Genomic DNA, 26,276 nt, shown 5'->3' with positions numbered 1-26,276 from the left:
AAATTATCAAAGCAGCAATTTATTTGTAAAAAATAATTTTTTCGTTGCAACTTTTCAATCTTTACCCAGTATGAAACCTTACCTATTACGCAACGTTTTTCCCAAACCTCCAACCATGGCTTACAGCGGAAGGAGGCCCAGAATTCTTATTACAGAAAAACTGGTACCCTGTCAGTCTGGCACGCTGAATTTGTAAAATTATTACACATAGGCTATGGGCCGAGCAGGAAAAACAGTTCTAGAAAAGATGTTCCTTTGGCACCCCATTTCGGTGGCATTTTCTGCAGTGATTTAGACTAATTTTGGTATGGAGAGCTCAAAACTTAAGAGTTGCCGCAGCTGCCGTTCCCACTTCTATGATAAATTTGATAAAAAGAATATATTAGGATTTATCTCCCCTGTAAATTAAATTATTTCTATAGAAGCGTCAGATTAGCAACTTTTTATCATAATTATTTTGCTGTAATTTAGGATGTCATTGCTGAAGTCGAAATTTATCTTCTATCTATTTTCGAACATTCCATATCGTACTATTGTTACACCCACATGTAAACTATATACATGTATATATGAATATGTACATACATGTATGTAAATAATTGTATGGTTTAATAGCTTTATTTTACAAAAACTATTCAAAACACTATAATTATGTTTTATAACCTGACACAGATTAGTTATGTTTTATTACCTGACACAGATGAATAATAGAAAATAATAAGATACAAGATAAGTGCATTCATTGTTTGAGCTTTGACATGATTTGTGTAGCTCACATACATGACTCTCAAAAAATTAACTTAATAAACCTTGACTAGTCACTGTCTAGAAAGCTGAAAAACACTTTTAAAGAGCCTGAATGGTCTGTTTCAAATAGTGTATGCTTCAAGTTGTTTGCAATCGCTACTAGATTCACAAAACATATGCCATCAGAGACGAATAACAGCAAAATTGAGCTTGTTATGAGAAAACACTGTGAGATGAGTGAGTATTTCAGAAGTCGACCTTCAGCAAGTAATGAAAGGACTCTGGGAATCATTTAAGTTTCAAAGCGACTTTATTCTCTCTGTGAGACCTACACACGCAGACTCTATGGCCAAGGAGATAGCACCCAAGAAAATGGTACAGACTTCAACTGACTAACAGACTGGCTGTTTGTGTCTAGGTCTAAACCAGTCAGTCCCTCCCTTCAATCGCTGAAAAACCATGTGCATTGTGTCAATTATGTAGCAGCTATACATACATGTATATGGAAAGGGTCAACAACACAACTTGCCAAAGCACAATTTCCTTCTTTACATCGGTGGATACTGGGTAAGGAAATTGATGAGTATGCAGTAAAGTGTCATACCAGAATTGTCGCCCCACCTGAAATTCTACAAGCTGTTCTATGGGAGTGTCAAAATCCAGGTTCCGAGGGAACTGATGTGCCAGTATCATGGCAGAGCTGCCTTACACAGAGCTTTACACATGCATGCACTGAAACAAAACTGTAGCAGGAGTAGCAGAAGATGCCGATAGTGAGGAAAATGATTAAGAACTAATTATATTGAACAAATAGTTAGGATATGCGATATTTTGAAATATCCCAGCTCGTTTTGTAAGACTGCTGATATTAGCTGTTAATAATACCACTAATAATAATGCTAATAATAATCACCAATAATTATATTCTATGATTCATCAGTTTCAGGTTATAAAACATAATTAAAGAGGTTTTGAATTTTTTGTGTAAAATAAAGCTATTAACCATACAACTATACACACATTTACATATACGTATACGTATATACATGTATATAGTTTACATGTGGTTGTAACAATCGTAAGATATAGAAAGTTAGAAAGTAGATAGAACATGAATTTTGACTTCACCAATGACAGCCTAAATTGCAGCAAAATAAATATTATAAAAAGTTGCAAATCTGATGCTTCTATGGAAAGAATCTTATTTACAGGGGTGATAAATTCTAAAATAAAATTTTATCAAATTTCTTTCAGAATTGGGAATGACAGCTGTGGCAACTGTTCAGTTTTGAATTATCCATACCAAAATTAGTCTGAATCACTGCAGAAATTGCCACTGAAAGGGGGTGCCAACGGAGATGCAAGAATAAACTGCCTTGGCCCACTGCCCAACATAGCTGCAAGGTGGTTAAGCTGAGCCGTTTTTAGTGTTAGTTGTTAGTGTGCACAGCTGCTCAGCCAAAGATTTGAGTTCAATTTCCCATGCAATGTTTTTCCTAACCTCTATATCTAGCTTTAGACATATGGACAGACACTGCTATTATTTATATTATTAGTGTCATTCTAAAAACTGTCTTCACAACCGGGTGGCTGGTAGGAGGTGAGCCAAGGCCTTAGCCTGATGATTTTGACTTTAACGAGTCATTTTACTGAATATTCTTCCTTAAAATCTGACCAGCTCCTAGCAGCACTGTTTTCTGAGTTGTTTGAAAGACTATTGAGCACTGACCTCAATGAGATATGACACAAGCTGGCTGAATAATGTATCAATCACTCCAATCACTACATACATTATATTACTTTCGGTTGAAAATTCTACAGCCTTCGACGCTCCAATCTTGCACTTTGTACATCTCCTTTATATATTTCCTTCTTCTTTTTACTCTGGCATCACATAGGATGGTTATACAACTAATCTGACAATCTGTTGTTTCTTTTTTGATCAGTACTAAACCTTTCACTTTGTCATTCTCAGACACTGGCTCTACCCTATGGTTATACTATTATGCTGTGTGTGGTATGCCATGCTTCTTACAGATACTCCAGTAATCTGCTGAGGCCACTTGATCAAGTCAGAGGTTGTATTCAGTTTGTGCAATCTTTGAGCACTTGTTTACAATATGGCGCTTTCACCCTTTGTCTTACACAACCTGCACTTAGTTACCATTCCTGGAATTGGTTTGCAGTGCTTAGTCTTGCGCTGCTGTTATTAGACACTCTGCCTCTTTCTTAAGGCCTCTTTTTGTCATCCTCTTTTGTGTCCCCTACTGTCTGATTGCTTGTTTTCATCTGTTATAGTTCATTCATCAGTCTTGGTGTTCATTATCTAGCATAGCACCTTCTAGTTTTTTTTTCGAAATTCTATCTTACATGTCTTATTCATTGTTAGTTATCAGTTTATTTAAAATATGTATATGTATGTAATATGTATTTTTTCAGACTGCGGCTTTCATACTTTACAATTATCATTGTATTGCTATTACTAGTACCCATGGCAGTCCGCTGTACTTTGAGGGATGGTCATGCGTGTTGATAAAGTGCAGAGAATAATTACATCCACAAATATTCTACCCTTAAAGAAGACAGCTCATTATTGCATGCGTTAGGGTAGTCGACTCTTAAGCTGTATGCCACCAGTAGCCAAACCAATAAAAATAGTTTTTTTAATCTCTGCCCCTAGCTTCAGAGGCACAGATAAAAGTGTTGCGTACTATAGAAATTATTGACTACTGTCTGCTCTGTTTGATGTTTGCCTATTAAAACCGGTAAAAAAGGAAAGCCTGAACCTGTTCTTCATTAGATGAAGTAATTCGCTTAACCACTCTCCGCTTTGTGAGGTAGCATTTTATTGACAAACAGCAATGTTTTATTCAATACAATTATATAAATATAAAATGCTAGTAGAAGCAAAAAAATTTTCTTTGTAACTATTGATGCATTGTTGTAATGATAGCCAATGAACTAAGATAAAATAACTGAATTTTTGCTGCCTTCATCACAAAATTAGCTGCAAGCGATTCTTACAGTATGTTTGTAATAATGTAGCCAGAACAGTGTAAGCTTTTTAATTAGTAGCATGCCTAATGGCCTGTTCATGGTTTTCCAAACACTTGTTATGAAGTCAATTAACACTTTGATGCCGTATTGGCCGTGGGCCAAGACAGTTTATTTTGCGTTTCCATTGGCACCGTTTTTCAGTGGAAATTTTTGCAGTGATTTAGACTAATTATTGTATAGATAATTCAAAGCTGAAGAAGTGCCGTAGCTGTCATTTCCACTTCTATGAAAGATCTGGCAAAAATGACATTTTAGGATTTATCTCCCCTGTAAATACGATTTCTTCCATAGAAGCATCAAATTTGCTATTTTTATCTAAATTATCTTGCAGTGATTTAGAATACCAGGGGAGAAGTCAAAATTAACATTCTATCTATTGTTGAACATTCCATATCCTATGATTGTTACATGCACACTAAAACTATATACATGTACATACGTATATGTACATGGATATATAACTGTATAGATTAATAGCTTCATTTTACAATACAAAATAAAAACATTATAATAATATTATGTTTTATAAACTGACACTGATGAATCATAGAAAATAATAAAAACACATTGTGAATACTTTGTATGTGTTTGAATAATGATGTCTCTACTTTTGTAGAATATATCTTTTAAATTTATTTGGTATTATATCGTTTTTGTAATTAAGTATCAATATGTTGTTGATTTCTTAACATTAATATCAAAAGATGATTTTTTTAGCGTAGTTCTGCATGATCATACTATATTTGCAAAGATTTGTTGTTGTTTGCTATTTATTTTTAGCACTGTTGTGAAGTAATAAAATACAAACTATTTTAATTGGTTTTAATGCATTTACAACTTTTTGGATAAAAATGTTAGGTAAACCAGCTGTTTTGGTACCTACCATTCAGTCCCTTCTTGCCATGACAATAACCAGTCAGCCAACATCCACATTTGCAAACTATATTTGTTGTACAATAAATAAAATGCTATGAGTTTTTTATATTGAGGAAAAGTAGCCAATTTACACATAAGTTCAAAAGATAGACCACAATCATCGAAATCAAACCATCAGTTTTAAAGGTTTATATTCAAAAAATAACTTCTTGCTAATTCAATTCATAATTGGTTTGTTTATTATTCACATCACATAACACTTTGATTTCAAGCCTGATGAAAACCTGCCTATAAAAGCTCAGCTGGCAGCCATCAGTTGTGCATTTTATTGAAAAATTTGGGGTAAGGAGACTTAACTCTTAAGTGTGTACAGATTTTACCTATGAATTCATTAATTTTGGACACATATCCTTGAGGAGACAACTCCAAGTTCAAAACTACCTCTAACGAATTTAAAAATATATCCTCGATAGGAGGCAAAAATGTTCCGCCTCCTATTATCAATTTGCTATACACATTTTAGATAATTTTTATATATACGAAGGCCTCTTATTAGGGGGCCTCCCATCCTACATATTTTGAGTATATATATATATATATATATATATATATATATATATATATATATATATATATATATATATATATATATATATATATATATATATATATATATATAGGGTAATATATATAGGGTATATATATGTGTAATATATATATATATATATATATTACACAGCAGCTTGCCATTTTACTTCTACTATCGCATTTCTCCTATTGCAGGGAGGGATATGAACATATCATCAGGCTCACACTGAGATGTCTTGAACGTCTTGTTAGCGAGTGTGAATCTGTAGAGATGCTACTTTTTCTTCCGAAAAGTACATATCTTTGACTTACTCGAGAAACTGTTGAAGATTGTCTAAATTTGTAACGACTTCTGAGAGACAGTTGTTCAGTAGTAGCCAGATATAAGAGGGTCCAGTGCTGGCAACCTGTCGGTAGTCCAAGTCTAGAAGATGTCCTAATGACTGTGGCGACCAATAGTTTATTTAAAGTGATGGCTTATCAGAAATCTTAAATGTGTGATGGTATGTTTGATTGCTGCCTACTAGGCATTTTATTGCTATTTCATGTAAGCATGTATTTACAAAATTTGAGTCTTTTGAGAAAAATTGAGCTTTTTGCATGCACCATTTCTATATTCCTTAAAAGATGACTTGCAATAAAATTCACATTACAGTTATTTGATATCAAAAGATTCACTATGCCTTACTCTGTTGTGTTGTAGGTGCCAAATATGTGGGAATGTGATTACAAGCTCTTAAAAACTAAAAAATGTACAGTTAATCGCAGCCACACGAAACCGCCGTAGTTTGGATTGTCTTTCCAAAACGGCTCAAATGTGACGTAGTTGTGGGAGATGGTTTCAGTTTACACTTTCATGCAACCTTATTCGTCGAAACCTTTTCACAAATATACTTTACGCATTCAATAAAACCATGTCTATTGTTCTTACGCGTCTATTTTATCGTCATTGTAATGCTGTCACTTTTAGCACTGATATCTAATAACTTACCGTAAAAATTCCTTTAATTTTTTAACCTTACCTCTAAGGAGTACATATCATTGTCCGATAATCAAGATGAGCCTGTTGGTCAACTGTGATAATCGAAAAGTGCTGCAAAATAATTTGCGAAGTATTGGGTCACATGATCAGATTATGACTTGATGATTAGATCAAGCCAAAACAAAACTGTAAAGTAGCGAGCATCTATACATTTAATACGGGGGCCTTAGGTAAAACCCAAAGTGTTTGTCATAAACTAGTGCTACGATAAGTTTTATATTGAGCTTTTTATTGGCCTTTCAATTCACGTGAGAACGTCACGTGACAAAGACAATAACCAAACTGGCATGACTATGTCAGAGAAATAAACAGATTCCAATCTACGGCGGCTTTTCGTTTTTGAGCTGTTAAGAGCTTGTAATCACATTTCCACATATTTGGCACCTACAACACAACAGAGTAAGACATGGTGAATCTTTTGATACCAAATAACTGTAATGTGAATTTTGTTGCAAGTCAACCTTTAAACAAGTTTGATAGAACCAGTGCTCTAAATCGACTAGAAATAAATTTTGCAGAATGTCAAATACTGCAAAGGGATAGAATATTGCAACATCGTATATTATATACAAGGCCACATAATAAAACTCTTAGAATTGAATTCTTGCGAAGTCTTTCTGCGTAGTAAAGCACTCATAACTGTTATTGTATTAAGATTTATTTTTTCTACAAAAGTCTCACATGTAAGCAAACCCAGCAGTAATGCCTTATTCTGGTAGCATTATAAGTCTTGCAATTGGCTAAATTAATAGCTGTCTACATAACCAATATTACAAGCTAGCCAGTGACCCACCCTACTGCTTATGCACAGGCGAGTCGAATGATAATAAATCATTGTAGAAGGAAATCAACATGGATTACAATTATATCGTCGACATATAACCCTTTTTAAAGCATGCATAGACTTTACCGATGTTACACCCCTTAAAAATGAGTTAGGTTGTGGAATCTATGATAATAAGGTTCACGCTCACAATTTTGTTTCAGCTCATCGCAAAATTTACCTATGAATTGAAACTTTATCATGTTAATAAGCTTGCTGTGCAACGCAAACAAAATGAAAGTAAATACAAAGTGCATTATTGACGCTGTGCAGTGATTGGCTGCCATAATTGATTCTGCCACTCCAAGCTGTTTTCAGATAATAGTAAACTAGCAATAAGCAGTATTAGGAGTACGTGTAAGTTAGTAGTAATTACTAGTAACAAATTAGTGGTAAACTAGTAGTAAGTTAGTAGTAAACTAGTAGTAAGTTATTAGTAAACTAGTAGTAAGTTAGTAGTAAACTAGTAGTAAGTTACTAGTAAACTAGTAGTAAGTTAGTAGTAAACTAGTAGTAAGTTAGTAGTAAACTAGTAGTAAGTTAGTAGTAAACTGGTAGTAAGTTAGTAGTAAACTAGTAGTAAGTTAGTAGTAAACTAGTAGTAAGTTAGTAGTAAACTAGTAGTAAGTTAGTAGTAAAGTAGTAGTAAGTTAGTAGTAAAGTAGTAGTAAGTTACTAGTAAACTGGTAGTAAGTTACTAGTAAACTGGTAGTAAGTTAGTAGTAAACTAGTAGTAAGTTAGCAGTAAAATAGTAGTAAGCTAGTAGTAAACTAGTAGTAAGTTAGTAGTAGACTAGTAGTAAATGTTTTCTAGTAAAAAGTAACTAGTTTTCCAAATGAACTTGCTCTACAGGAACAGGTACAGAATACCAGCGTGTAAATGTGCTCTAAATAATTTAGAAATTTGCAGCCAAAACCAAACCTGACTATCGAATATCTCAATATCACATAACCTTTTAGCAAGTTGTATAACTTTGCGGAACAAAATGACAGTCTAAAAATGGCAATAAATATCTTTCTAGCATAGGATATTTTCCCAATTTCGCTTGTTATATCGTGTATGTTTCAATGCTCCAAATACATCACTCGAGCACTCTTACTAATCATACGAGCACTCATACATCATACATCATACGAGCACTCTTACTAATCTCTACTCCTGTCTTCACATATTGTCATCTATAATATAGAAAATATCCCTAACTTTCATGTTTTTATCAACGTATTTCCACTTTTGGCGTTTTTGTAATAAGCTCAAGTACTCTTGCTTCCATCTTTGCTAAAATCTCTCTGTCAAACTTACTACAAAATCTCCAAGAGGTGAACATGAATTTCTAATCTTCACAGTTAGCAAGTGGTTAGGAGTGAGTTGCTCCGGTCCTTCAATCGATTTGCTTTCCAACATAGTGATAGGCTTGCTATTTATTATAGCCATTATCTCGTTATACGATGTCCAACCAAGCTCTAGATTCTGCTATCAAGTCTGACATAATGCTTTTAATGGTTCTAACTATACTCTTTCCCACACACCACCCATGTGGCTGGCACCTGGTATGTTGAAGTAAAATTGACATTGTTGCTTCTCAAAGAATTTCTGAACTTTCTCAAAAACATCTTTTTATAGCCTCTTTTGAACTAATTGTTTCCTCTCATAAAATTAGTTCCTCTGTCGAATCTTAGGGTTATTACCACACCATGTATTGCAAATAAGCACCTCAGGGCATTGATGAAACTGTAACTTGTGAGGTCATCTAGTACTTCTATATGCACAGCACAGCTGTCAAAGCAAGTAAAAGGCACTGCGTATTTATTGAGATATTTTCTGTTTTCTCGTACGATAAAAGGATCAAAACAGTCAAATCCAGTGTGGGTAAATGGCGGACATTCTTCAACTCTTTCAGGAGGGAGGTCAGCCATCTTCTGGTTGCAAAGTTTTCCACGCAGTCTTTTATATGTGGCGCAGCTTTTTATTGCTGAAGACACTGCTGGTGGTCCTCAAATTGTATGAAAACCTTCAGTTCTAAGTTTGTTTAATGTTGAATTTCTCCCTTGATGTCCAATCTTGATAAGATGGTGTATTATTAGCAGTTTAGTTACATGAGACTCTTTTTGCAATAGATACAGATGCTTCAGTTCATCAGAAAAGCTGGCATATTGGAGACGCCCTCCGACTCGCAAATGGTTTCCATCTGTAAATGGGTCAAGAGCTACTAGTGGTGAAGTATTTAGAACATGTCCCTTCTGTTTAATTGCACCGAAATCATCTTAATCATAGTGTCGCTGAACTTCACTCAACATGAAAATACATAATAGCTTGGAGTCTGATACATGTATCTTTGTTTTCACTATCCTTTTTTATGTGTTTCATGTAACATAAAATTTTGGTAAGAGCATTTACTAAAGAATTCCATGATGAAAGTTGTTCAAATCTATTTATCCAGTTGACGTATCTAACATCATTTGAAGTTGATACGTTATGTGAAGTAATGACTTTAATTTCAGGGTCATCTTCTGGGTCTCAAAGATTAAAGCTGAGTTGTAATCTAGATTTGAACTCTTGAGAAATGGAGGTCCTTCCAACCATTGCTTGTTCAATAGTAATTTTGATAATGTCTTGCCTCTAGAAGCCACATCTGCAGGATTATCTTTAGAATTGATGAAGCGCCATTGGTTGGAGTTGCTTTCATTTTGGATCTTCTGGATGCGATTCCTAACAAATGTATACAATCTCCTTGTGTCATATCTAACGTATCCCAATACAGCTTGTGAGTCTGACCAAAAATGTACTTCAACATTTTTCAAATCCCCTTCATGAACTAAGAGTTTGCTCACTTTGACAGATAATACCGCTGTTGTTACCTCTAATCTTGGTATTGTCAAAATCTTTGCTAGTGGTACCTTGTACTTGGCTATAATCAAACAACTGTGGATATCTTTTCAGAGTTTTAAATCCTTAGATACAAACATTGCCAAATTCCATCTAAGCTAGCATCAGAAAAGTTATGTCTTCGTACGATAGAGGTTTGGTGCTTGCTTCTTCATGACATATCCATCTGTTAACATCCAATTCATTCAGGTGTTTCAGCTCCTCAAGCCATTCTAGCCATTCCTTTTCCAACTCTTCTGACAATGGAGAATCCCATTCATTGCCTTCCCTGCATACCTTCTGCAGGATACGTTTTCCAACTAATGTGTAAGGTGAGAAGAAGCCCAAGGGATGAGAAATCGAAGCAATGTTTGAGAGTACACCTCTTCTTGTATTGATGAACTCCTTATCTGGCTTCTTAAAGGTGAATGTTTCTTTGGCTACATTCTAGGCAAGTCCTAAAGCTATTTGTGTTGGTAACTTCTGAGTGATGTCTGCTGTTCTTTCACAAATTAGAATAGTTTCCAACACTGTCAGATCGTTACAAATAAATTTTATGTAGTCTTAGCTTCCCCAATTTCTTCTATAAGACAATTTGCTTCTTCAGCAGAAGTCAAACTCTTTAATCCATCATCTATGTAAAAATTATGGTGTATGAACTTATACACATTAGGATGTGTACTCTGGTTGTCCATAGCAAGTTGCTTAAATCCAATGTTTGAACAACTGGGTAATGAAGTTGCTCCAAAGAGATGAACCATCATGCGATAATCGTTTATTTTACCTGGGTTGTTGTCATCAAACCAAAAAAAACCTCAAGTTGCCTCTATCTTGACCATTGACTCTAAAGCGGTAAAACATTTGCCCAATGTCTGTCATGAAGCTGACCTGGTGTTTTTGAACTTTTAAGAGTCCACCAGGAAGACTATTGGTAAGATCTGGCTCTTCTAGAAGGTTGTCATTGAAACTATTTCCTTTGAAAGTTGCACTGCAATCGAAGACTTTTACTTGGTTTCTTAAAGTTGAAAACTCTATGGTGAAGGATATACCATGCATCTGCTGTTTCAATCTCATTAGCTGGTACCAATTTGGCTTCCTTGTCTGTGAGCATAGTGTTTACACACTTCTTATAAGTTGCAAAGTACTCCTTGTCTTTGAATTTTCTCTTTAAACCTTTCAACCTGGCTATATTAAATTCTCTGTTGTTGATCAATGTGAGTTTATCTGGTAGAGTGTTGTTGATCAATGTAAGTTTATCCGATAGAGTTGTGAAAGGTAGGGGCATACAGTAAAATTCATATTCTATGCATACATTGTTCTTCATGATGTCAAGAAGTTTTCTGTCTTGTTGAGAGGTTGGTACACCTGAACCTGGTTCATATATATGGTCTTCTAATCCTCTGAGGAGATCTCGATTAATCAATTTTGTGGTTCTTATTTTGCATGTAGAAGCTTCAGATCAGATAGAGAGCTTCCAACAATGCTCCAACCAAGAGGCATTTCCAAGGCATAGGGCGATTTTTTCCCCGAGACAGTAGTCAAGGGTTTGGAAGCTTCGGGACGGTTGTCTCCCAGCAACAACCCAACTGAAAAATTCTGTAATGGTACTAGTTTGGTGCTGATAGGCTTCAGATGTGTCCAATTGTGAGCTGTTTCAGGTATCGGTATGTGTGAGACATCTGCTTGGAATTTGAGTGCTGCTGATTTTCTTTGGTAAAAGAAAATCAGCAGCACTCAAATTCCAAGCAGATGTCTCACATTCTTTGGTAAGCTTGATTTTCTTTCTGAATGTCTGCGGTATTAATATTTTGATTTTTCTTGTGAAGCTCCTTACTTAAAGATTTGAGTACTTTAAACAATCAGCTGAGTTGTGCAATGATGTCATTGTTGACACAAGCAAAGTTGTCTTCTCTCCTGCTGTCAAATCTTTCGCGTTAGAGTCTCATACAAAAAAGATGTCTCAGATTGGCCGTTTATTAAAGCATAGACAAGAACCTCCTGTGAGTTGTTGGTTGAGGATAGCCAAACTGGTACCATCATGGTAAACAGTTGATGAGTGTTAGTCCTCGATTGAGAGGATTTGCGTTGTAGAGTTTTAATAGATGATAGTGTTGAGGTGATTGTAGTTGAATCCTTCTTTGAAGACTGTTTGGTAATGTGTAAGCAAGTTGCAAGTGCCCATTCTGGAAGGCGTTGAGCTAGTGCCAGTATTTCTTTGCAGTCATCAAGTATATTTAGATTTTTATTATGTCTTTAGCTATCAGACATTGTAAGAGAAAGTTTTCCTACTTATAGGGTCCTTCTGCATTCTTGGGTTTAATAACGGGCCATAATGTTAATCTTGTCCTAAAGACGTCTGTGGCAGCGAATCCATTGCCAAATCTAACATCCAGAATTTCCTTTGCTCTATCATAAATGCCATCATTAGACAAAGTGAGATATCCTTCAATGCATTCCTTTGCATTTCCTTCAACATACTGTTTAAGGTAGACTATGTTTTGTTGAGTCGATATGTTCTGACTGTCTATCATAGCAGTAAATTCTGTCTTCCAATCTGGGTATTTCAAAAGGTCTCCAGCAAATTTGGAAGGTTCATGTTTTGGAAGGCTGTTGGAGGTAACCAATACTTTTAGTTGACTTTGGTAATCTCTTTGTGTAGGTTGTTGCTGTCCCTGTCGACCAATTCTAGCCAATTCTAATAGCAGTTCTAATTCACGAATCTTCAGTCTTTGTTTAGTGTAGCTGTCATTACATGAGGATTTGTCGGCGTTCTCATCTCCACTGTCATCAGAGCAAGAACTTTTTCATGTCGTCTGCTTTTTATAATAATTTTGAAGTCTTTCAAGAAGCTCCTTTTCTGTTCCAGATTTTTCTATGACCAAACACGAGCAAAGCGATTGTTTGGGAGCTTTATGATAAATGCATATGTGCACACAACTCACGAAAATTGTTCATCAACACCGTCGCAAACCCTTGTACTGAAATCTCATCTTCAAAGTTAACTATTTTTCAATTGAGTCGTTTAAGTATAATAACGATACAAAACACATATAAACCTATTTAAATATGTTACCAAATCTTTGAAATTTGTAGACCATATCCTAAACCTTAACCATCTGATCGGATTATACATAAATAGACAGATTAATTTGGCCTAAAATCGCCATTAAAACTTGACAAGCCTTTTTTAATCACAATTACGACCCGCCAACGAAACGCCGATGGGGCCGTGCAACAGAGAGTAGAACCATTAAGTTGTGCGCATTTCACGAGAAAAATGTGTACATTTCACCAGTCTTTGGCATTGTCCAATTGCCAAAAGTTTCTGTAATTAGCGTAGAAGTACTGAAAAGTAATCGTTTCATTTTTGCCGATTTTATTATTCGATTTAATTATTCAATTTTATAAGATTATTATAAGATTCAATTATAAGAAAAATCCTTCGCATTTACAAGATCGAAGTATATAGTGACCGATGTTGGGCAATATGTTACTGTTATTATTTTTCTAAAGATTTTGTTGATTATGCTACGGCTGTGCCCAATATCGCGGTACCCAATATCGCGGTACTGCCGAGCCGTTTTTAATATCTGCAAAATTAAGTTATAGGCCTACACTTTTTTATAGATATAGAGCTATTTCTATGGCAACCAACTAAAATCTGTTTAGATTTTTAAATTCAGCATAATTTGTTGCACATAAATACAAAAACCTAGATAAATATCACAACTTCTTGATATTGGTTGCTATGACGTTTTGAAATGTAAACAAAATTGTGCATTGGTTTTCGTTTCTCAAACTTTAACACCAGTTTTCTCAAAATTATGTTTTCGCACTAATGGTAAACATGCATTCAGTTTATTGACCATAAAATTTGCTGTAATTAAGCTGGAATCACTTTTTTTTATGCAAAATAACTGAGAATTTTCTCCTTCTGCTGGTGTAGATAACTCTAAATCTCACACACCCGACTTAACCATGGATTCTGTGATCATGACCCATTTTTTCCACATTGGTTACAGATTGCTGTCAAAACCATTCAGCATTCAACACAACCAACTTTCAAACTGTGTATATTACTCAGCAGCTTGCCATTTTACTTCTAATATTGCATTTCTCCTATTGCAGGGGAGAGATATAAACATATAATTTTTTCCTTTTATTATTGCTGTTTGTTGTACATAATAACACCCAGTACATTACAGCTACCATTGCAGTTATCCTATTGCACTGCAGTGCTATTTGACTGCTAATATTGCATTTCTCATCCAGCAGTACCCTTTCTTTTTTCCAATATCACTCACTTTGATCGTGGGCTGTATGACAGAGAAATTTCTAGTGGTAATTGATGTTTAGCAAGTTTTTTTCAAGCTTTTTAACAGTAAATAATTCAAACATATCGGATGACAAGCTGCCAGAAGCCATAATATATACAATGCAACCTAAGCGAAGTCACACAACGAAAAGTCAAATCTTGCTATCGCATGTAACCCACTGCTGATGCGCCTGTATATAAAAATACAATAAAATAAAAATAATGAGCGCAAAAATACCAAAGCGCACAACAAAATTGAATCAATTAGCTATCAGCATGTACAAACTACACAGTTTGTCATTTTTTAACTTGAGCTCTAATATTTGAACTGTTACTTGCTGGTATGGCGGTAGGTAGTTGGTTGCAGCTGTAGAACATATCAAGTAGCTCCAGCTGTGGCTCTAGTTAATTTCATCAAGCAGGCGCTGTTCCACCAGCTTATTTTGTTCTCCCGAACAGTTTTACTGTTGCAGTCAGCGACGTGTTGTTGTGGTTTTACAAGTTTATTCTTGATAACATTGATAACCATAAAACTACATTCAAACAATTTACCACAGCAGCATTTCTATCGACATTTAAATGTATCAAACATTATTTGTCAATGGCAAACCATACATTCATTCATCAAAACACTATGTTTCAAATTTAAACTTTACACAATATTACACAAGCTTTACACAATAACTACACGTACCCGTTTTCAGGCCTTTGTTGATTACATTGGGAGACTGTACAAGTAGTATGACAGCATATTGTCCAATGTAAATATCAAATGGTTGAGCTAGTTGGTACTATTCAGACTGTGCTCTGTTACCATACTTATAATATATATGTAGCTCAATCTACTATACACTTATTTCTATTAAATTTGTCATAACTTACATACTATTCAAAAATCTATATACATGAATTTCAAAGTTTGTGTGTATGCATGCGTCCTTTGGTGTGTCTGGCTACAGCTATTAAAATCTTGAAACTAAAACTCACAACCAGTTGAATTTGAACTCAAGATGATCACAACCGAAGCATTGGGATTCATTTGTCTAACCACGAGTCTACGAAGGTTCTATTTGTATGTAAATATTGTACACACCCATTTCCAAATTTTTCACGCTAAATGACGTATTAATCAAAACTCTATTAACTCTATTTCCAGTTTTTTGTAGAGTTCAATCGCTAAAATGTGGTCAAGGCCATACTTTTCATACTTTTCACGCAGACAATTGTATTATTTTGAGTAGGAATAGCCTTTACATTCATTCTCTCATCGAGAGGTACCAGTATCGTCGTTTTCAAAGTTTTGATGGATAGCTTCTGCTGGAACAGTAACTCTTTATATACACACAAACACACTTCTATGCACAAATTGTTATTATTAGTTCAACATTTTCAGGATTTTTATTTTCTTCTCTCAGTTCATATTAATTTTATCTTTACTAAATCATCTTTTATTGTAATCGTAGCAAAACATACTTAATTTAGTTATAACTTGCTAATTATTTCACATTTACATTTAAACACGGTTATAGTTGTTTTATTTTGTTTGAAGTTTGAAGGTTACAGTTGTTTGACAAAGTTTGAAAACCTTTACAGTTGTTTCATTTTCTCTCTTAATTAAATTAAACTGCACAAAAAAGCTTTTTTCATGATATGAAGTTTGAAAGTTAGAATGGTAACTGTTGTTATATGTTAAATAAAAATAAATTTTCTGTGCAATGACTTTTTTGAAGACGAGATAGTATATCATTTGATATACAGAAGCAAGGGAGGCAGAAACTGACAGACTGTCTTCACAAAATGACACGATATGTTTGAGACACTCAGAAACTACCTAAAAGCAAGGCAAGCATTTTCTCTTATTGAAAAGGAGTGAGTGGAATAAATTTTGTAATTACCAAGAATGCCCACCTAATCATCGTAAAAAATATTTTCTCTCAGATACTACTGCATCATCTGAATGCATGCCACTTCAACAGTACTACCAGAGTCTCAGCACAGGTTAAGGAGTGAAAGAAGCATGACACGTGACCGTAGGCTTAAAACAGGCAAGGTAGAAGTGTAACGAACAACCAATGGCTACTGTATGTAGTGTTTGTTGATTTGACGGGGTGGATGTTGACAGGCTCTCTAAAAGTTTGGCAGCATAAAGAAGCTCATCGGCATCTTTACAGTTGTCTACAATAGTTTGCTAGTAAATGTACTTAAGAGTGGATCAGTTTTAGGCAACTTTGGGGGAAGCCATAGAGTTAACCAAGGATGTGCCTTTGCATTTGCTGTTTCCTTACTCTATTTGTCCGCCATGCTTGAAGTAGTTTTTAACAACAGCTCAGAGAGAGTTTATATCCAGACTAGAGGCATCATGCTTAATGCAGCTTTTTTTACAGAGGATAATGCTCTAATAACTCACAGACCCAATGTCATCAAACCTTAGCCAATAGACCCCAGCACTGCTGCCAGATGATTTAATCTCCAATCAATCCAAAAAACTGTCTTTATCTGCTGTGAAAGCTGTTTTAAAGGTTTTTCCCAATAGAGAGCTGCTGAAATAATGCTAGACTTTTAAATATTGCTAAAATGCTGTTGCTGAGAATTTTAAGTTGAATGATGGAGTTCTAGGGAGAATAGAAAAAGCTAATGCAGTATATAGAAAGACTCTGGAACAACTACCATGTTTTAATCAGAGTGAAGCGGTGGGTCTGTTTGTGTACAGTGCTGGCAGTTTTGCTTATGGTGCTGGACATGGGCTGTCCACCACATGCAAACTGACAGACTATGCATAAATAATGAACAATCTATGATCAATCGTTGATATCTCATGAAGAGACAAGATCACCGATACTGAATTATAGAAAAAAAAACAAGAATACCATAAATCTCGCCCATGGTTCACTCATGTTGAGAGCCTCACCTGCTCTGAAAAATTTTTGTGCATCCTACGGACAAAAAAGGCACAACCGGAGAAGATTTCAATTGAAGTTTAAAGACACCGTCCAAAAATATGAAGAATGCGAATGTTAAAAAATTATAGAAAAGAAATGAAGCAGGTTTGATATATTGTTGGATTACACGCAGACCAGAATCAAAACACACTTGCAGGAGACACACACTACACACACAGACAGATATGATGATGATGTACACATCAAAGGACTACAGGCGGTATCATATTTATCTTGAAAATCAGATGCAAAATGTCTCTACTTACAAACAATGATTCAACCCCAAAAACTAATCTAAGAAAAGCGGTCTCATGAGTTGCTACAAATATTAGACGGTATCTGTAACAGGATTCAATGACAAGTCCTTCTTGCTAACAAATGTCAGTTTATAGATTGTGAGTGTGAGTAAAATCTTCACACACAGTTGTTTATTGCAGGATACATGTAAATATATCAAGTAGTAAAAACATCGAACAAGAATTACTAAAATAACTCGAGACTTACGCATAAGGATGCTAAGCAAGAGAAAAAAAGCTGCTATAGATTTACAGCTGCTTGGGTCGCTAAAAAAATATAATTGGTCGAACTGTACTCGGACGAACTCTCAAAGTGCATCTGTAAATTCTGTACTCCGTTTCTTGTCGAAGCTCTACAACAGATAGTAAGGAGCGGTATATAATATTGGATGGAAGCAGACAAAAGTTAATATGTGAACTAAACGTTCACTATAAGTATAAGTTTTGTGTATATTGTCGCACACTTAGAAATGTCAACCTAGCTTTACTGAGTGACAAATGGAAAGCATGCTATATAACTAGAGACATAACACCGTATCTTACCTGTTTTATAGTAGTCATAGGTGGTGACCACTGCTGGTTTAGCATCTTTTACATCAAAGACCTGTTGTATGTTTATAGTGAAGCACTTCTGGTTTCTATCCAGCTAAGAAATATACAGGTCAAGTTTGCTCTATAACTATATATAAAGATGATATAACATGCATAAAGATGACTAAATATGCAAGCAAAAGAAGAGCAAGATTGATTTAGCCCGAGCTCCCCACTTATGATGGCTGCAGTTGCCAAAGTGTAAACCAAGATTAATTGTCTAAAGCAGGGGTTCTCAATGTGGTCGATATCGACCAGCAGGGGCCGATATGAAGTTTCATGTGGTCAATATATTCCTTTGAGTCTAAAGCCTGGTTCCCATATCGATTGCGAAACTCCAACGGTAGCTTCCACAGCAAAACGTTTGCGACATTTGGCTTGGCGGCATCTGTTCACATATAAGCTGCATTGCTAAAAATAATCGCGTAATCAAATAAAATGTTCGCTAGCCATACCGTTTCTAAATTGGTGACCTTTACCTGTACAGTGTATTTCGAGAAGGTTTTTCCTGCGGCCTTTTGCAAAATTCGAACAGCACTAAACTAATGCGTTGCCGCCAGCAATTACCGGCAATCCTCGGCAGTACCCCCGCATAGGTTCTCATTTCACCGCTAATAGCCTGCGGTGCTGTCACCGGTACTTTGCGACGTATATGGGAACCAGGCTTAAAAGGAATGGATAAAGGCGGATGAATCTACAAGACTGCATTTTGCGCTTTGCGATCTACAGGGAGAAATAATTTGCGGTTTGCGATATGAACAACAAAAACAGAAATGGGAATAAATATTAAAAGTCACTTCTGCAAGTAAATATATGATTTCTCTTTAATTATTTGCTCTTTCTTGTTCCAGTCTCTGGGTTGTTTTTATGATTGTTTGCAAATGTAGTTATCGCCTCAAAGACAATGATTTACAAAATGCTTTTTGCCTACAAAAAAGCAAATGTTTGCTTTTTCTTAGAATATCTATTGGATTAAGTGATTAACAAGGACTAACAAATCTGAGGTACCTGAGAAGTTCAAAGAGTTTGAAGCACATACAACCAACCAATCTGGAAAAACCATTAAAACACTGAGATCATCAGATAGAGGTGGTGAATACTTGTCTCAAGAATTTACTGACTACTTGAAATCTAAAGGTATTCATCATGAACTCACATCAGCTTACTCACCGGAACAAAATGGTGTTGCTGAGCAAATGAATAGAACTCTGTGTGAAGCAGCACGTTCAATGTTGTGCCATGCTAAATTGTCAAAGCAATACTGGGCTGAGGCCATTTCTACTGCTGCCTACGTTAGGAATCGGCTTCCCACTTCCTCACTCAAGAATGATCTCACACCGTATGAGAAGTGGTATGAACGCAAACTCAACATAGACAATTTAAGGGTGTTTGGATGTATTGCTTATGCTCATTTTCCAGATAAACTGTGACAGAAACTTGACAAGAAGTGCCAGAAGCTAAGGTTTATAGGATACAGCAAACAGTCAAAGGCATACCGCCTGCTTGATGAATCAACTGGTAAAGTCACTACCAGGCGAGACGTGGTATTTGATGAAATGAACTTTCCAAATACCGTTAAACCATCATGTGACAATATACAAAGCAGAAGTCATTCTTGTTGAACATTCAGTAAATGAACAGACAACTCCAAACCTATCCGGACAATGCACTGGTGAAGGGCAACAGCGATGCATATCTGCTTGCGAACGTAGACCTCCGGTTCGCTATGGAATTGATGAGTATGTAAGCCAGGCTCAACACGTCGCTCAGCAAGCTGGTCACATAATTGAACCAGAGACATTCTAAGAGGCAAAACAAAGCTCTCAACATAAAGAATGGATAGAAGCTGCTAGGTGTGAGTATCAGTCACTGATAGATAATAATACCTGGAATCTCACAGAGTTACCTCGAGGACGTAGTGCTGTTGGATGCAAGTGGGTGTTTAAAGCTAAACATCGAGGTGACGGAACTGTAGAGCGATTCAAAGGTCGTCTAGTGGCTAAGGGTTATTCACAGCAGCATGGAATAGACTATCATGAGACATTCTCACCTGTTGTTGGTTTTGCAACAATTCGTACGCTACTGGCATATGGCCTTAGTCGCAACATGTACATTCATCAAATGCACGTTGTAACTGCCTTTTTGAATGGCAGACGTGATGAAGAAGTCTACATGTCAAAACCAGAAGGTTTTATTAAACCTGGATCTAAACATCTTGTGTGTAAACTCAACAAGTCTATTTATGGACTGAAGCAATCCCTTAGATGCTGGAATCTTGCTCTAGATAGTTTTCTGAAGTCTATAGATTTTTATCAGTCTACTACTGACCCATGTGTATATGTTAGAGATAGCAATTCAGGCATCAAAACTATAATGGCTGTATACGTTGACGATCTCATTATAATGAGTGATGACGATGCATCATTAATGCAAGTGAAGCATGCTCTCTCAAATCAGTTTAAGATGAAAGACTTAAAACCACTGCACTATTGCTTGGGGGTTAATATTGATCAACACAAATCTTCAATATCTCTAGATCAACAATACTATCTCCAGCAAGTCATCAATCGCTTTGGTATGCAAGACTCAAACCCGGTATCCACACCTGCAGATACTAATGAAATAGTATCATAAAATAAGACTACTCATAAAATAAGATGGAATCAGTAAGCCTGTGGATTCAAAAAAGTATCAAGCAATAGTTGGTTCACTTTTATATGCTTCAGCTGCAACACGTCCAGATATAGCACAAGCAGTAAGTGAAGTGTCAAAGTACAACTCATGTCCAACAGAAGCTCATCTTACTGCTGTAAAGCGAATCATACGCTATATCAAAGGGACACTGACAACTAAACTTTGCTACAACAAGTCAGATGAAGCTAAAGTCATCAGATAATCGATGTTCTACTTCAGGTAATGTGTTCCTAATGTCAGGTGGAGCTGTAAGCTGGCAAAGCAAACGTCAAAATACTGTAGCCATCTCAACGGCAGAAGCTGAATACGTCTCGTTATTTCATGCAACACAAGAAGGATTGTGGTTACATAAGTTACTCAATGACATTGATGGCAAGGATGCTCATATGCCTACAACATGCATGGTTTACAATCAAGCAGCAATCGCTATAGCTAAGAACACTGCAACAAAATCCCGAACAAAACATATTGACATCAAATCTCACTTTCTGAGTGAAGTGGTTGCAAACGAACACATTCTTATTAAATACTGTCCATCTACTGATATGACTGCTAATATCTTAACTAAACCCCTATGCAGAGACCGTTTTGTAGTACATCGGCAGAACATGGGGCTAACAGATTAATAAGTGTGCATGTCAAAACTAGGTGGGAGTGTTGAATATGTACTAGTTTTTGATTTTGACCACCGTCATTGTCTTGTATTTGTATATAACCTTTGTCATACTCTTTGTTCATATTAACTCACTCATCTGTTATGTAATTGTTATGTAATAATCCTTTTACTTTCTTGTCTCACTTAAGTAGTAAGTCAGTTGCTGTTTAGCTTTCAAATATACAAGAATAACACTATAGCTGTATGGAAACTTCGTAATAGATTTTTATTAACACTTACAGAGTTGAAGTAGAGCTGTACAGTGCCATCTCGATCTACTTCATTTCTCTGAAGATCAACACTTTTATCCGTCATAAGGTCCTTTAAAGCAGCCTTATCAGCAGCCCAACCTGACACCATCTTGGCTTGAACAATAGCCATGTTACTCACACCTCCTTCACCAGCATACCTGAAGTTTTATAAAGACAGTTATCATAGCTCTTCAATTATTAGTTAAATATTACGTCTAGTATTTCATGGTAAGATGAATCAGAACAGAGAGTGCTTACCTGGTGCAAATTCGTAGCTGTCGGTTTTTACAAGCTTCTTTGGAACCACGTTTCCTGTAAACTCTGGCTGTTGAGGTGAAGGCTTGTTGAAGTCTATCTGGGTCATTGATATTATACCGAACATTAGACTGCAACGCACACAAAATACATGTACCCATCGTCCTGCATATTTAATTCATGGAAATCAGATAAGCCTGCAGTGCTAAAAATAAAAAAGCTACCTGCATGAGGAAACACCCTTTGCCACTGGCAGACAGCCTGAGGTCAGAAACTCTAGGGAGACGCTCTGTAAACTCCACAAAACTGTTGTCATTGTTGAGTTGAAAAGATGCAACTTGAGTGTTGGTACTTTTCTCAGCGATTCTGATAGATGCTGAAATTCCATCAGTGTATATGAGAGCTGCATATTCAGCCAGAGCTTGAAGTCCTATAACTGTGTCCTAAAAATAAGATTATATATTCCAATACTCCTGTTCTAACAAGGCGGTTTGGTATAGCACCAGAGCTTTTATAATCATTTTCTTTTCAATTGTCCATTGTGATATGCTAACCTTGACCTGTTGATCACAGACTAAACACTAGTTCTAACAAATAAACAATAGTTTTTAGAATAAGAAAGATTAAAGAAATCCAAGAGTAAAACTATCATTTCAGTGAGTTTAAAAATATAACATGATAGAGAGATAAGCTGTGTAAAACTACCTGAGTTGAACCAAAACCTCCCCATGGATTTCTCTGTGTGGATAACCATCTAACTATAGGTAGACCTTCCTGTATCTTATCATTGACACTATTCCTCATGTTGAGTATCGTAAGGAGGGCGTAAGCTGTCGTCTCCGTATCAGCAGAAGCAATTCTGTAGTACCAACTGCGAGTTCTTGGGGGTTCTGGCTCATTCTCATTTGCCTTCCACATTGTTTTTGTACCATTAACTACAAAAGTTTCACCCAGTTAAACGATCTTACAATCTGTTAAGAAACTATGAGCTCTATGAGAGACAGTCTTTAGCAAAAAAGCTGGGAGTTTTACCTTTGGCCATTGATAGCAGCTTCCTGAGAGCTCGGTCATCAGCTTTGTTAAAGAAAGAATATGCATAGGCTACTAAAGAGGTAGTGTAGCTGTCTTCATACACTTGTCTATCAATACACTGGAAGGCTAGTCCAAGAGAAGGATTGCTTAATTCTACACCAGCCTCCATCATTGCAATCGCCACGTATGCGGTCATGGCAGCTTTGTTAGTGCCATTGCTGGTCGCACCAAACCCACCCTGCATGTACTTGTTGTGCGATGTACCAATCTAATAATTGAAAGACACAGTCATAAGTCAGCTGGAAGTGAATAACAAGTGAGAAATCAGCTAGTGGTGAATTACAAGCAATGGGTTTGTGGAACAGCAACAAGAAACAAAACAACTACCAGATCAATATTTGAATCAGCAAGGCCAAAATGCTTTACTGAAACCAAAAGTATCAGTCACAAAATGTTTGCTCAAAATAATAAAAATCACCATTAGAAAATCCAAGTTAGGTTATGCTATTAAGCTTAGATATTTTATTGTCACCAACCTGAGGGTAGCAGCCATCTTGGTCCTGGTTTCGAATAAAGAAGTCAATACTTTTTGACTGAATGGTTTGATCAATGTATATGTATGGCTCCGCTAGTCCAAAACACTTGACTACAAATGCCGTCAACCACATACTACCAGAAGTGTCAGGCTTAGACATGCCAAAGGAACTGTATGATTGATCAGCATGAGCATAGGTCAATTCTCTTTGGTAACCTAAAATACCATAAAGTTACTCATAGAATCAAATCGACACACTCTGAAGGATTGACATCAAGAAGATCTATAATGCTCAGTAAGAAACGAACCTGATTTCATATATTGAATCGCTCTTTTCCTAATTGCAAGACTGTCCTTGTTAACAACTTCTAAGTATTTGAGTGCAAATATATTTGGTGCAAATGAAACCATGGTTTGCTCTGCGCAGCCATAGGGCATCCTCAGAAGGCTTCCAATATTTGACATGGCAGGACCCATTACATCACCGACAACCTTGACATAAGCCCGTTCTGAGTCTGATACGAGATCGGCTGGGTCTGGCAGTGGCAGGCTGTAGGTTTCAACAGCAGTTCCTGATGGTGTTGCTGAAACAACAATGGTTGCTGATGCTTAACTCTAACACAAGGCAATAATTTCAGTCTACTTCAGGAGCTATTAAACTCTTCACAGTAGCATATCTCCAAGAAAGCTTTTAGCGGACTCACCAGAGTTGGGATCAGTCATGCAGACAAAGTCACTGACAGTGTATTCTCTAGGGGTGCCTTCTGGCTCAACAATAACAGGGCGAATCACTATGTCACTCATTCCAACCAGAGATGCCATCTCAGATCCGGGAGGACAGACAGATGGATTGTTCACCACTTCAGCCTAAACAAAGAGCGTTAATGCAAACTGAGAACTGATTGTCCATTAGTGCTTTAAAGTCTCACAGCACAAAAAGTGACAGAAAAGCTTTCAACTTACTGTAATTGAGACATTGACATCTCCAATTTCATTCATAACCAGAACAAAGTTTTTAGTGGCTGTGTCCTGGGCACAGACACACATCACCGTTGAAGACTTCATTCGGATGTCATACTCAGGAGATTCATTGACACTCAGCGATACCTGCATAAAATTCATAGATGAGTTTTTGTGAGCTCTGATATTTAATAATAACTGAACACAAAATTCATATAACGTCCTTTTAAAGACAATAATCTTCCTTTAAAGACAGATACATGTACTTACAGCTAAACACTGGGAAAGGTAATTGGATACTGTGACAGCAATCGGCATCTTCTCTCTTCTGATTACTGAATACGGTAAGTTCATGGAAACAAAGAATGGCTGAAAAGCGATGAGAGATGCGGCTGGAGACACTCCTAGTCCATCTTGTTCATCCATGCAGACAGTGTTACCGACCCACTCGGTTATTGTGTCAGGCACAGTCGAAGCAACTGTTGCAGCACCGGTCGAGCTAAGATAAGTAAGTTTTTGAGGAATGAATAACAACTACATTTGAAATTGCATAAACTCTGTACAGCATATGCACACCTTTAAGTGAACTGCATCCATTTAAAAACTAAATATTATTTAACAACAATCTTGCGGATACACAATATACAGATACTAATTATAGATACTTGCTATTACAACTCTAATAAATGATGACTTGGCCAAGTGAACAGTCAGCTATCAAAAGTGAAGTTTGTAATTCATACAACCTCACGCTGCATACTCACTCTATCCCGACAAGGTCCCAAAGCCATGTTTCTGGAAAGTATGTTCGTACAGTTTGGACTATTTTTGTTGCGTCTCCATTTGACCCATCTCCTCCTGGTGATCCTGGAGCAAATCTTGAAGAAACTGTCGTTTCATCACCAGGTAAGCCAGGTGCACCACCCTGACCAGTTGCACCATCTCGAATAGGTGCACCATCCTGACCAGGTGCACCATCCTGACCAGGTGCACCAGATTGTCCATCCAGACCACGTTCCCCAGGCATGCCCCTCTGACGAGGAGTACAACGGCGACCAGTTTCCCCAGGCGAACCTGGCCAACCAGGTGCACCATCCTGGCCAGGTTCCCCTGGCTGTCCAGTCTGACTAGGTGTACTTAGCCCACACTCACTGGGTACTGTAATGACAGAAAAGATCAGAAGCAGATTATGCCTTTATAATAATAAACCGACAACGAGGGCTTTACAAGTGCTTTTAATCATTTGTTTGCTACAGTCATGGCCTGTGATCACAACTCACTTGACTAACTCACTTGACTGGAGTAACATAAATCAAGCAAACATTAAATTAGAGAACAATTATAGGGCACAAAAGTGTAACTGTAACGTAACTCACTGTAACGTCTGTAGCTGTTCAATTTGCAAGGGCTGGTATTTATGTTTAAACTAGTTGTGGTAGCAAGCCCAGCAGCTTTGAAGCCTTCACTAGCGTCTTCATACGGCATCGACCAGTAGAAATGGTGGGTATCTGTAAAGTTAATGTACAACTACGAGCAACATTATAAATGCAGTACTGTTTAGCATCAGAGAACAATCTTGTTATGTTCAACTTATTGAATGCAAGGTCTATAATTTCAATGCTTACCAACATCTCTCTGGCATTTTTATTGGCCAGTAACATAGATTTAAAAACAACACACTAAAAGCCATTCCCTGCCAGTTTGTATTAAAAATCAGAGTAATATTTTAGTATCTGATTAATTTTACATATTCA

General features: G+C 36.5%; 2 protein-coding genes across 2 annotated transcripts in view; both read right to left on the bottom strand.

The window, feature by feature from the left end:
• LOC137391927 (alpha-2-macroglobulin-like protein 1) overlaps positions 1-26,276 on the bottom strand; it is a 133,383-nt gene that overhangs the window by 53,157 nt on the left and 53,950 nt on the right. The window contains exon 17 of the mRNA XM_068078491.1: positions 25,899-26,030. Coding sequence (XP_067934592.1) covers positions 25,899-26,030 — 132 coding nt within the window. The remainder of the gene's footprint in view (positions 1-25,898; positions 26,031-26,276) is intronic.
• The window catches only part of LOC137391929 (ovostatin-like), a 103,836-nt gene continuing 95,309 nt past the window's right edge, over positions 17,750-26,276 (bottom strand). The window contains exons 29-30 of the mRNA XM_068078495.1: positions 18,093-18,195; positions 17,750-17,902 (exon numbers count right to left, since the gene is read on the bottom strand). Coding sequence (XP_067934596.1) covers positions 17,817-17,902; positions 18,093-18,195 — 189 coding nt within the window. The 3' untranslated portion in view covers positions 17,750-17,816. The remainder of the gene's footprint in view (positions 17,903-18,092; positions 18,196-26,276) is intronic.

This window comes from Watersipora subatra, chromosome 3, assembly GCF_963576615.1.
Source record: "Watersipora subatra chromosome 3, tzWatSuba1.1, whole genome shotgun sequence".
In the NCBI taxonomy this organism is placed as follows: domain Eukaryota; kingdom Metazoa; phylum Bryozoa; class Gymnolaemata; order Cheilostomatida; family Watersiporidae; genus Watersipora; species Watersipora subatra.
Note: the sequence above shows the minus strand (reverse complement) of the source record. Positions and strands in the feature narration are given on the sequence as shown.